This window comes from Tupaia chinensis, unplaced genomic scaffold (genome assembly GCF_000334495.1).
Source record: "Tupaia chinensis unplaced genomic scaffold, TupChi_1.0 Scaffold000118_1, whole genome shotgun sequence".
Taxonomy (NCBI): Eukaryota; Metazoa; Chordata; class Mammalia; order Scandentia; family Tupaiidae; genus Tupaia; species Tupaia belangeri.
In genome coordinates, this window is record NW_006159584.1 from 1,254,923 (window position 1) to 1,269,021 (window position 14,099).

General features: G+C 35.1%; 1 protein-coding gene across 11 annotated transcripts in view; it reads right to left on the reverse strand.

Moving 5' to 3' along the window:
- Window positions 1–14,099, reverse strand: part of PCDH15 (protocadherin related 15) — a 781,066-nt gene that overhangs the window by 12,139 nt on the left and 754,828 nt on the right. For 4 of the 11 annotated variants that reach the window (XM_006144386.1, XM_006144389.1, XM_006144385.1 and 1 more), the window contains 5 exons: window positions 12,695–12,913; window positions 10,205–10,213; window positions 8,900–9,055; window positions 6,530–6,535; window positions 2,818–4,333 (listed from right to left, as the gene is read on the reverse strand). In XM_006144386.1, coding sequence (XP_006144448.1) covers window positions 2,839–4,333; window positions 6,530–6,535; window positions 8,900–9,055; window positions 10,205–10,213; window positions 12,695–12,913 — 1,885 coding nt within the window. In that variant the 3' untranslated portion in view covers window positions 2,818–2,838. Of the gene's footprint in view, window positions 1–2,817; window positions 4,334–6,529; window positions 6,536–8,899; window positions 9,056–10,204; window positions 10,214–12,694; window positions 12,914–14,099 lie in introns of those variants that run through there. The other 7 variants (XM_027770258.1, XM_006144383.1, XM_006144388.1 and 4 more) reach the window with 5 other exon arrangements.

Here is a 14,099-nt window from a genome sequence, read left to right on the forward strand (position 1 = left end):
TGACATTTTTGTTTGTTCATTTGCTATAGGGTGTATGCACTTGTCTGAGAGAGACAGAGAAGGAAAGTGAGAAATCACCCCTCAGAAGAAATGACCACAAAACGTTGAATTCTCCCCTTGGGATTCTGAGCAGACATGCATACACGCCTGGTGTGATTTGCAAGCTTCCAGGTAGGGAATCAGTTAGCCATGTGGGATCCAGCCACCTTAACCTCCAGGCCATCTGCTGGCCCTTAACTATTTTTTTACCATACTTAGGAAACTCCAAAAATAACATGTCAATAAAACATTGAATTAAATATAAGGGACCAGCAGTTGGCGTAATGGCTATGTCGCTGGAATCCCATGCCCTCTAGAACAGTTTGAGTCCCAGACCTAGTGGCTTAAACTCATGCCGGGCATGTGTGTGTGTGTGTGTGTGTGTATCCAAGATCCCAAGAGGAGCAGAGAGGAGAAAGGATTGTGATGTGACCATTCCCCCGGGGTGTGTGTGTGTGTGTGTGTGTGTTATTTCCTACTATCTATATCTCTGTCTCTCTCTATCTTTCTGGCAAGTGCCCATGCCCTATAGCAAAATCTCTCCAGAAAAAGAAAAAAATATATAAAACATGGCTGGTCCAATTGCGTTGGCATAGCAGAAGCACAATGATCTGCAGTGCTTGAAGCCATGCGGATGACCAGAGTTCAGTTTCCAAGTGGACCTGCACACAACGTGCACAAATGCATATGCCCATGGTCCTGGCTGACTGGAAGACTGGAAGATGTATCACAGCATGAGATCCTGTTGAGAGCACTTAGCTTTCTCTCTCTCTCTCTCTTTCTCATGAAATAAATGAGCAAACTTAATTATAAATAAATATTTAAAAACACAGGTATGGATGTTTTATTTGAAAAATATAAAATTTACTAGTAAACATTTTAGATGATACAAATATTATAAAAATGTTATAGACAAGGCCAATGTAACAATTTAGTAAAGCTATAGGTGGATACACAAAAATGTTACTTGGATTTACTGTAATATTTCTTTGGTCAATATTTAGAGATTTCTTATCATCAAAAGATCCTACATTTCACATTTTCAAGTTGATAGAAATTAGCTTTAAAAACACACACTCACATTAAAGGCTTATGCAATTGTGAATAATACCTTGTCAGAGTCCGCCAAATGGCACAAGTTCTCATGTATTGGGCCAGCTGCCAACAAAAACTCCAACTGAAGTTTTTCAGTGAAAGAGAGAAAAAAGTCATGTTCAAAAACCCCAAGAAAGAAAGTACTCTTGATTTGGATGAAAAGAACCTGGAGTAGATAGACTAATGAAAATAGCCTTATAGGTTGTTTCTTATCTGATATTGTTCATTAGAAATACCAAATTGAATTCTTGAAGAAAAGTCACACAAAACAGGGATCCAACAAATCTGGAAGTCAGGCATTATAGGACTCTCAACCAACATTCTAGAATGATTTGTGCCTGCATTTTAGAATTGTATCATTTACTATTGAGACTTGATATAATTTAAAATATTGAAATTCCAAAATAAAACAAATATCTATTATTGTATTCAAAATGGGGGACTTCCATTAAGTAAAATTTATTGCATCATTTCATGGGAAAAAGAAATTATTGTAATTACTCAATGGTCACTTATTATACATGATATGCTACAATAGGTGTGTAGATATATTTGTATGTATGTACATAGGTAATTGAGCTAAAACAGAGCTCAGTGAAAGTGCAGGCTTCATTAAGAAGAGTAGGAGAAGAGTACTTAGCTGATTTACAAATGGCTTACAAACACTCAAATTTAACAAGTTAAGTTTTAAAATACTAGAAGTACTAGAAATGCAGAATTTTGTTTCTGAATATAAAAGTGCATTTTCTTTGCCTAAAACAAAGAGCAAAGGTCTATATAAACTTGGTGACAGCTTACCAAATATAATCTCTCTTGATTTTCTGTGTAAGTTTGTTTTATACTTCATTTATTATTAAAGTGGAAATATATAAATATTTTCTTTGAAGGCGAATCTTAGGATAAAAATACAATTAAGGACATGATATAATAATGTGAACAAAAATACACAGTACTTTCTGGGAACAATAAAATGGCTTACAAAAGTGAATAACTCGAGATTTATTTCCATTATGAAGGGGAGGGAAATCACATTGAGATATAAATGGAATAAAACAAGAATTGAAAAAAAGTAAAAGATTTATCAAGCCTATAGCATACTAGTAAGATCAAAGCAAGCCCAAATAAAAGATGTTTTTATAAGAAAACAGATACACACTGTAGCACCTGTGATTTATTTTGGAATGTCTCATTGTCTACCATTACCTACATTTCTTGGAACATAACATTTCACTTTGGTGGTTTTTATTCTTGCCAAGTACACCAGCCTCAGGGAAATAACAGAACCTATAATATCACTTTTAGTTTTCTGTAACATTTTGCTTTTTTCCTGGAACATTCATCTGCAATTATGATCAAAAAGTAAATATAAAAGTCACTCCATTAACATATTAATAATTTAAGTTAGATATCTAACTTTCATGCCCATAAATTCCCAATAAAAGTAGATTAAAATTACTTACTTTTTAAATAAGTGTAGGACAAATAATGCAATTTTGTAGTTAAGAAAATTAAGGTAAATCTATTAATATGAGTTAGTAGTGATGAAGTTAATTATCTTTTAAATTAAAAATGAGGAAAAAACAGCACTGTATTGGGTTTGGTATAAAATAATGGAATCTTCTTTGATGTTCAAATTTGATGCTCAAGTTGGAGATTACAGTCAACAAAAGACTTGCCCAATTAAAACAGGAAAAAAATGCAACATTATAGTGTAGTAGATTGCCTGTGAGATTGTTTTTCAGTTACCTCAACAACATTGTTCAAATTCTCCAGGCTTTGTTCAGATGTGACTTCCATATTTGTTACCTCTGAAGGGCAAGTTTGAAGTTTTGAGACATTTGTGGGTGTACAGTTCTTTTCTATTTGACTGTACATGTTAGCTACTGACTTTTCAAGTTCTGCTAAGTTTTTAATATGTTTGAGGATGCCTTTTGGTTCTCTTTGAGGGTCTGCAGTACATTCTGTTTTTGATGTTGATAGGTGTGTCACAGAACATTCAGTTTCTTTGGCAGGGGTCATGTTCGTAGTGCATTTAACAACTGGCTTACAAACACACTCTGACTTACAAACTTCACACTCTGAAGCTGAAGGTGGCAGTGGACAAGGAAGAGGAGGAGGTGATGGAGGAAAAGAGGGAGGTGATGGTGGAGTAGGTGGAGGGGAAGTAGAGGGAGCAGAAGTAGACATAGAAAGTGGAAAAAGTGGAAGAGGAGGAAGAGGAGGGGGTATAGAAGGAGGAGAAGGAAGAAAACGGGAAAGAGAAAAAGAAGTGAAGACAGGAGGAGGAGGAGGAGGAATTGAAGGAGGAGAAGGAAGAGGAGGGGAAAAGCGGGAGGGAGGAGAAGGAGAGGTGTTTGGTGGAATGGAAAGATTTTCAAAAATATTCCTTTTGGCTCCAACAGCAAACATACAAGTGGGGGTCTCTTTCCTAACAGGTGGAGAATTTAAAACACAAGGGCTTGGAGGAGAAAGTTCCAAGGAATGATCAGCAGACTTGATGACATCAGGTTCTGATTTGAGTTCCACAGTTCTTGAAACAGTTGGTAAAGTGGAAACCGAGAAGTGAGGCCAAGAAGCAGGAAAGGAAGAGTCTGAAGACAGGGGCTGTAACTGTTCTGCTTCCTTCATGATCAGTGACTCGCCTTGCCTGGTTTCCTCCTTCTCTGTCATATCTGCACCTTCAGTTGTGAGCAGTGGTTTGCTGCTATCTCTTTTGTTTGGATACATTCCAGTGCTTTTATTTTCAGCTTTCTGCCTGGCGTTTTGCCATTGCTCCAGATCTATGGCGTCTGGTCTGTTTGGAACTTTCCTCATCAGTCTCCTAGGTAAACTGAGTGACTGGTTCCACATCCTCTGAATCTTTTCCTTTGAGCCCCTCAGGGACTTGTTCTTAGCTCTTGTTCGGGATGAAAATGGATCTACAAAATCTGTTCTCAGTGACAAGTCTGAATTTGTTGATCTTTGACCTATGTTTTCATTATAAAAAGGGTTATGACTACTCAGGGCATCCTCATCAGATAGAAATGTGAATTTTCTTGGAGATTTCGGCTGGCTGTTCTTAAGTAATCCATCTATCGGATCTGGCTTGGGAGCCTCGATAGTTTTGGAAGGAAAGGGCATCACAACTTGTTGATGTCTCCTGTCTTCTGAGACTGAGTTATTTCCCCTGCTTTGTTGAAAATGGTAGAGAAGGAAAAGACTTGAAAGAAAAGAAGATAATGAAATGTAAGGAAACAGGTTGAGACATAGCTTTCATGAGAAAGATGTTTTAATGGTTCTCATTACTACTTCAAAAATATAAAAGGCTAAACAAAACTAATCTATTAAAGCAAGACCTTAATTTCAAGTTCTTATTCTCAAAAAGGCAGGGCAGGAAAGTCTTGAGAGTTTTGAGTAGCAAGAACATTTTTCATTAAAAAATTGTGTCACTCTATACATTTTTTAAGAGAAAATTTTGCTATCGGGCATGTGTGCTCACTGGAGAGAAAGAGAGACAGAGAGACAGGAAGTGAGGAATTATGCCCCAGAGAGGATGGCCATGCCACAATCACTTCTCCTCCATTCTCCTTTCAAGATTTTGGGTACACACGCACACACACCTGGCATGAGTTTTAAGCCACCAGGTCCAAATCAAACTGTGGTTGACTATGTGGGAGTCCAGTGACGTAACCATTACACCATTTGCTAGTCCTTCTATACATTTTTTTAGGTTATTATTCTTTTTTCAGTTAATTTGATTTATTGAGGGATCCATGTCCATACATAATAGTTCACTCTTGTATAAATTATAATCCTCCAAATTTCATACCGACATTAAAATTTTTGCTGCTGGATACATATGAAACCCAGAAAGACAGAGAGAGGGAAAGTAAGAAATCACCCCCCACGGGAGATGGCCACACCCAATCCCTTCTTCTCCATTATCCTCTTGGGGTTTTGGCATACATGCACATGCGCCTGGCATGATTCTCAAGTCACTGGGTCTGAAACTCAAACCATAGTTGGCCATGTGGGAGTTGAATGCCTTAACCACCATGCCACCTGCTGGCCCCAGGGCTCCTATAACCTTTGCCTTGCTTAAGTATGCTCAGAACCCACTGTTAGGTATCGAAGATCTTAGCTATATATGATTCAGTATCAAGATTCATTTTCTCTCATCTCAACAACTGAGCCCTGGAGCTAAAAGTATTATCTTAGCTAAAACAAAGTTTACAATAGAAAACAAAAAGGGATATTTTATTCATGAGATTAAGAGAATTAAATTCTCCAAGGACAGATGAAAGCATTTGTCAATATTCTTTCAAAATAACAAGTGGTAAATTGAATTTATGCTATAATTTTACCAGAGATTATTTTCTTCTGCCTAAATTTTATGCTTAATCAGGTTGAAAACATTATCAATAATACTAATCAGAAGAGGCACTATTGGTGTTTCCTTCACATAGACTCTAGATCAAATTTTAGACTCACCTTAATGAAAAGATTTCTGTTAAAAGAATGTTTTGATATCATTGAAAGATTAGTTCATGTATGGACACTGAGTCATGAATGGCTGTGAGTCATAAAAAGAGGTGACTAAGTCAAGAGCACAAATAAAGTACCTCCAACAAGACACTGAGAATGGACTCCTCCCACAGAAGGGATGAGTGACAGGTGATTTTTGAATAGTCTCAGGTTTTACTCTCAAGTCCAGAAAGAACTTACAGATTGATTTCAGTTATTATTCAATATTGACCTACTCTCCAGAAGTAAAGTAAGAGAGAAATATTTTAAATGGAAAGTGAATAGCAGCATTGAAAAAAATCTTGGAGACAAGTTAAGCAATAAAATGACACATAAAGTCAAAGTTACTAATGTGTCATTGGGCAACGTACAAACTGTATGAAAGAATTCTTGTCGGCGGCCCTAGAGTATCAGCCCCCTTGAATAAATCAGAACGTGCAGATAATTTGGCTTAAACAATCAGCAAACTTTTTACCTGTCTTGATATTGAATAGTAATTTTTTTAAAAATATGTCAGGAACCACTTGGCCCTTATATTTGTGAAGATCTGTTCTGGGTTTGATTTTTCATGGAAAAAAAAAACAATATATATAATGATATAATACTGCTTTTGATGGAAAGAAACCTGCAACTATTTTTAACAAATTAAACCAAGGAGAATTTTGAAACCCTTTTGATAGGCACAAATACTGCTGGGAATACTTGTTTTGAGCTCCTGCCATTTCAAGACATCAAAAGGAAATTGGGTATGGAAGATTAAACTTCCCTTCAAAAAGTAAATTACGCCATGGTAAAAGATAACCATCCCCATATTTATAGCAAAGCAACACAATCTATTCTACTGCATCTTTGTTTCTAATGCGCTGGTATTAGAGTGATATTATTTACTTACTTATGCCTATGTATCCACAGGTGAGAAAGAGAGAACATGTGATAGAAAGAAAAAGTTTTAACTATAGTTAATTTGAGATGAGTATGAAAATATTAACAGGAACTTGCTTTAAACACTTTAAAAGAAAATGCATGTTTTTACATTTCCTGGTATATTCATAAAAATATTTAACATTTCAGATAAAATCATGACATTTGTCTTATCATAAAATTAAACCTCACTATTTACTATAAGCATAAAATTTGCCCCAAGTAAACATGGATGACTTTAATCCTAAAATAGAAATTTTAAAATGAGACTCTGACAATTGCTACTATGTCCTAACTTTGAAAAATGCATTAGCACATACTGATGTGTAAAGAAGATGTATTTTGTCTGGAAGAGACTAAATATTCAAGTGCTATGGTGACCACACAGAGTAATTGTTGAGCCTCAATGAAGTTATACTTTATCAAGCTTTTTCCCAAAGTAACCTTTGATTTCTTTCTTTTAAAAATAATTTGCTAATATTTCATTCAGAGATATTTCATTTTCTAGTAATTAGAATCTCTATAAAAAGTTTTTAAATAGTTAAGTTGGACATTTCCTATAGATAATATAATTAAATGCACAGAACTTAAAATATTTCACTAAACACATGTAAAATATTCTACTATGTAGTCCAATTTTTCAAGTAAAAATAGTCCTAAAGTGTTAATAAACTACTTGAAAATTACCACCATTAAACTATACTGATTCCAACTGATGTTACAGTGCAACTGCTTTTGTTAAAATAATTAGAAAGTATTCATTAATTTCATATATAAACACACAATTTTACACATACTGCCTTTTTAATTTCTAAGGATCTTTTCAGGAGAGAGGTACTTAACATAACCAGGTAGAATCAAATCATATTGGCTCAATTCCTACATTCATCAATATTTCAAAAGGAGACCATCATTTTCAACTTGTGAAAAAATACATCTTTAACATGTGTTATATTATCATTTTAGAAATAAAACATCATGAATTAATGTTTCAAATTTAGTTTTAGTGTTCAAGCAATAGCATTAAAATCAATTTTAATATTAAACCTACTCTAAAGACAACCTTGCATAATATTAATATGGCAAATAATATCAATGTATCCATTTAGTTTTCCCATTAAAAGGTGAATATCAGGACTCTTGGCTTGCTTTATTCCTACTAGTAAATGTAACATGTAAGAACATATTTTAGTCTCTCTACTCCACCAAATTTCAGTTAATGTGAAGTTTCCTGGATTTAATTCAGTCGTAATCAAAATTTTATAATATCTGTGGTTGTTTTACGTTCGCGTCAGAAGTAGTTACTCTCAAAATTTTAAACTATAGGCAGATCAAACATTTCGAAAAGGAATCAGATGATAAGAGTAGCATCATGATAGCAACAACTCTGTAGTATTCTACAATAAATCAGTCTTAATCAAAATATATTATTTAAAATTGCTTAGAAATTCCAGATAGTTCACGAGAAATACTAAGCAATCACACCAGTTAAAGAGTTAGAATGAAATGTATATTCTCTAAGTAGCTGAGCATTTAATATATGGACTCTTCACTTTCCTTCATATTTTACTGTATTATATAATGCCCTAAAATAGTTTTTTTTTGAAAAGTATATGAATTTAAAACATAGAGTTTGGGTTTGGATACCAAATAGGGTTGGCTTTGATACCAAGTCTGAAATGATTACTTGGGACCAGCAGTTGGCATAATGGCAATGTCGCTGGATTCCCACATAGTCGACCGTGGTTTAAGTCCCTGACCCGATGACTTAAACTCACACCGGGCGTTTGTGGGTGCATGCCCAAGATCCCAAGAGGAGAATGGAGGAGAAGGGATTGCAGTGTGGCCATCCCCCGTGGGGAGTGATTTCTTTCTTTCTCTCTCTCTGTCTCTGTCTTTCTGGCTAGCGCATGTGCCCTATAGCAAACCCCCACCCCCCTCCCCCCCAAAAAAAAGTAAGAAATGATTACTTTAAAATTATTCTTTATTCCTCTCATAACCTACGTGAAAGCATTCTTTTTCTGAAAAACCTATTTCTAATGTTGAGGAACAGTGAATGACCCGGAAGTTTTAGAAATTAAACACAATACCCAACCTATAAACCTACAATTCCTCGAATTTAAGACTGCTTTTTCTTCACCTTAGTTTTCTTTCATTTTTATTTTTAGCTATTACTTTTCAAATGAACTTTTCTTGGTTTGTCATCCTAATTTTCTATTTCAAAAAGAATGAATAAAAGAGTCCAGGTAGCCTGAGCTGCATATCCACATCAGGTTGAAATTTCATACTCACCACATGCAGCCTTTAACACCCACGGAAAGTGCCAGAAAGGTCTACTTACATCGTGCTGTCTCCAAGCTCTTCATAGAGATGCGCACCCGGAGGTGGTGGTGGCGGTGGTGGGGGCCCTGCCACCGGCGCAGGAGCGGGCACTGCTGGTTTAGCTGCTGGTAAGGCCGATTGAATTCGTGCTGTCTTGGTGCACTCAGCTTGGCGTCTTGGGAAAAGTAAGGATGTCTCGTGAAACTCATTTTAGAAATCATGTGCTTGTTATTAGGCTATGTTTCAATAATGAGGTCCATTTATCAAAGGAACCCACTTACAAATTGTACACAAATATATGAATTTATGAACTGATAATTACAAAAGCATCCCCACAACGCATCACCTATGTATAATGATTATAATCATTTATGTATAATACATCATTTATGTACAGAACTAAAAGAACTATATTTTAATTCTTTAAAAATATTTATTACTTGAATATAGATAGAATTTAGTAGAAATACTTGCAAATTAAATTAAGTGATCATTCTAAGGGAGAAGTAAAATAATTATAAAAATGTGATTGGGGCTAGCTCAGGCACAATGGTTAAGAGGGCTGGATGTCACATGGTGGCCTGTGTGGACTCTGAACTAGTGGCTTCAAAACCATCCCTTGAGGGTGAGTGATGCCCAAAGTTCTGAGAGGAGAATGGAGGTGAAGGGATGAAGGGACTGCAAAACTACCATTCCCAAAAGGGAGTGTTTTCTCACTTTCCCTCTTTCTGTCTCTGGCTAGCACACATTCCCTCTGGCAAAAATTAAAAACAAACAAACAAACAAACAAAAAAACAAAAAAAAGCTCAGCGAAGGATAGTTGATAGAAGTTCCATGGATTTCTTTCATAAAAGGAGGCATACAAAAGATAAATAATTGTTCTTCATTATTCATCTACTGATGTTTAAAGAAAAATTGTTTTAAAAAATGATTTAAGATGTTTTTGAAGTTAGTTCACAGAGGCTGCATAGATGTTGATTTGGTTAGCTTTCACGTGCTTCTCATTCTCAGTAATGCTATTTAGAACTGAGCAGCTGTTTTTGAATATCCTGAACAATGACTATTAATTCCTTCCTAAAACCAAGATCTCAAGGGGGAGAAACTATTAGAGCAAACTAGCCTTTACACATTCAGTCTGCTTGTATCTAATGTCTATCATTGGTTTCATTCTGTATATTTCAAACCAAACAGTATAAAACTGTTACAAGTGCAAAACACAAGTAATACATTGTTCTAGGAGGGTGAGTACTTGATCCATAAGATTGGGGAGAATTCTATTCATATTACATAAAATCATGAGTAAGATATTAGTAATTGTACTTACACTTTAAACCTGTTTAGGAAAGCAATGAGTAGGAAAAAAGAGAAAGCTATATTAGAAATAATTGCATTTATATTATTTTAACACTATGATATATTAAAAATTGTGAAAAATTTAATGGCCAAACCAGGAATGACACAGCTAATGACATAGTAGGGGAAAACTAAATTTAATTTAGAAAGTGAAAATAGGAGTATTTTATTATTAATTTTGCAGTCATATAAGAGGTTAAGACCTTCATTACAGAAAACTGAAGAAATAAACTGAATGGAATGAGAAAAACTGACTTGACACATGAAGATGTGAATTTCAATTCTAAAGGAGACATAGAATATTAAGATGGTCCAATCTTTATAATCAGTTTCTTGCTTTCCTCTGCTTTCAGATTACTGAAGGATGGAACCACACACGAGCCCTGATTACAGACCCGGCCTCACTTTGAAGCTGAAGTTGAGATTGGAAGGTGCCACTCTTTGGGAATGAATGTATGACACTTTTTTTTTTTTTTATATTTGCTTCTTAGTTTTTCGTGCATGGTAAGTTTCAAAGACAAATAATAATACAAAATAATAGCCATCCATTTCTATCTTATTTATAAGCAGAATATGAAGGTACAACTGTTAGATCTTTAAATGTTAGAATTGTCCTCCAATATATGAGCATAGAAACCTATTTTAATTCTACTAATCTAAAACTTTAACTAAAATAAATTTATAGGATACTGGGCTAAAAGAGGGAATTAAACAATGCATCTATAAAATGTTTAAATATTAGGCATCTTAATTTTTTTTGTTACATTCCAGACTACTGAATATAACATCCAAGGATGCTTCCTTGTTGATTGCTACATTGTGTTCCAAGTCCAAAATTTCGCTCAGTGACTTCATTGCTAGTAGGATATAATAAAGCTGTACTGGACAATGGTTGAATCTAAAATTATAACTGTTAATACAGAATAGATGGAACATGGAAATTAAAATCAGGAGGATGGTTTAATCATTTCAAAAAATTTGTCCAGTTTTAGGTTTGTTCTTGGGCTTTAGATTTCCCTATCAATTGAATTGCTAAGGATATGTTCAGTTCCAATAAATCAAACTAAATGTGATATTTGCAACTTCATATTGCTTTTGTGATGAAAATATTCCTGTAAAGACTTCCTGCAGAGCACACTTTTAGACTTTATGTTGGAATTACTCTACTGTATTCAATTCAAAAAGAAATTTGCAGTGTTTGAGAACAATGATTACAGTTCAAGAATATGTAAGGACTATTTTGGTTCTTTCCCTTTAGGTGTTTTAAACAATGAATAGCAGTTCCACCATTATTTCTTACTGTTTATTACACCAAGTAATTTATAAGATTCATGATTTCTGTCATCTATTTTCTCTTTGTGACACCACTAGGCTACCTATTTTAACAAGTTCCCCCATTTTTTCAAATCATTGTCAATAGGGATTTATTTAAAATATGTAGCCTTTTAACACAAAGTTTTCTCACACTAGCTTCAAATAAAGACTACATTAAGAGTCTGCTTCAAATATAGATGTTTAAATTAGTCATAATAACTTGATTACTTTGAAGGGCCTAAATAAAAATTTAAGGATAGATCCTTGTGAAGGGATGCATTCAACTGTAGGAACTGGAAAAACTAAGGATCTGCAAAGCCAGAATATACTGTCAGACATTATAGTACATGCCCTGGCAAGTCTACACAGAAAGGAAGAAATCATAGGAAAAATTATATATGGTATACTAAGATAATATTTCTAACACTATGATCAATGTTTACAGGGTAAACATAACAGTATGGATGAAAACTGACAATGTAGTGAGGTTATAGACCACCTTTTGAAAACAGACGGGTTGGAGCCAGCAGATGGTATAGCAGTTACATTGCTGGACCCTGACATGGCTGACTGCTGTTCGTGTCCTGGACTTGATGGCTTGAAACTCATGCCAGGCATATGTGAGATGTGAGGGCATTCCCGAGATCCCAGGAAGAGAATGGAGGAGAAGGGATTGTGGTGTGGCTGATTTCTTACTTTCCTTCTCACCATCTCTCTCTCTCTCTCTCTCTCTCTCTCTCGGGAGTGCACATGCCCTAAGGCAAGGACCTCAAAAAAAAAAAAAAAAGAAAGAAAGAAAGAAAAGAAAAAGGAAATGGGCAAAGTGAATATCGGCATGTGACAACAATGTTTTTTTCTATTGCTTCTCTCCCCAGGCTCTTAACCTTAAAGAAGCGCATAGCAAAGCCACAGGCACTAACCTCTTACTCTTCCTATTGGATGAGAACATTTAAGGAGCCCAGGAACATTAAGCCAGCTGTGAATGTTTGTATTGTTTTCCCTTTTAGAAAGATGACTTGGTATAAGAAGGATAACGCAATCTCGGAGGGGCTACATCACCAAGATCTTACTACAAAGCCAAGTTACCAGAGACGGTTTTCAGATGCCTTTTGAGGAGCAATCCTTGTTTACATCCTTGTGTACTTACTGTCTGTAGCTGACCAGAACCACCAGGATGGCAGGGATACAGCAGAGGATGATGATGAAGGCCAGAGCAAGTAACGCTCCTTCTGTGTATCCAAGACTTTCTCCTCGCTTCTTAATGCTGGTCACAGCCTCTGGAGTTCGGATCTCTAGAATGCGTCCTCCTTCCCCATAATGCGGCTGAAAGTCTTTATTGATATCGAGCAGTTTGCCATCCAAAAATCTTGAATGATAGATAAATAGTAAGATTAGTGGTGTTAGCAAAGAAACATTTTTTAATACTATTTTCTGTAAAATATTTATTTATTTATTCCATGAGTGAGAAAGAGGTGAAAGACATAGAGAAACAATCTTTCTGAGGGTCTTGGAGCCACAATCCACTGCTGGCCTCAGCCAGACAGGATCATGGGCACACGCATGCCTGGTACACGCAGGTCTCCAGACATGAACTGGTAACCATGCTATGTGGGACTGCATTGCAGAGCATCAGGTTTACTGTCTCACCAACGTCCAGACCCTATTTTACCATTTTTCATTGACACAAGTGTCAGAAGATAGCATATAGTGTAGCCAGACCGAAAGTGGTAGGCAAGTCAATCACATAGTTTTTGTAAACTCTTCCTCTAAATAATGTAATTCCAACTGTTGGATATCGTGTTTGGGAGAAGAATGGATGAGTAATTGTGACTTCATATTACTCTATTGAAAACCTTTGCTCCATATATCATACTGTGATTGACAGGTAACACTTTTTTCAAAACTGCTTGGGAACTTTTAAATAGTTTTTTAAATCAGTTCTACATATTGGTGCAACAATATATTTTTAATATCAAAACACCATACCATATCTTATTATTTTTCTTCTTTAATTAAAAGAAATTTTTATATAGATTAAATTTCTTAGTATAGAAAATTGTAAAAAATAAAGTACTTCAAGAAAAGCAAAAATCACTCATAGATAGTCCCATGATACAAAGACAATCATAAAATTGTTGCTAATGTCATGGTATAGTTGTCTGCTTTTTTAAAAAAATTAATACATTGTTATATACTTGTGATTATGTAGCATATATAAAGTGAAATATTATTTATGAAAAATTTTTATTATTTTTTAATTGCCAGAGAGAACATGCACTTGCCAGAAAAAGACAAGGAGAAGGAGAAAGTACCCAAGGTCACGCCAAATTCCCGTCTCCATTTCTCCACCTGTCAGGATTTGGAGCATGAACACACATGTGCTTAGCATTTTTTTCAAGCCACCAGGGCTGAGATTCAAACTGTAGTTGGATATGTGAAATCCAGTCCTTTAAACATTAGGGTATAAACCCTAAATCAATATATTTATTTTTTTATTTTTTATTATCATAATCTTCTTTATATTACATTGGATTACATATAACTTTACAGTG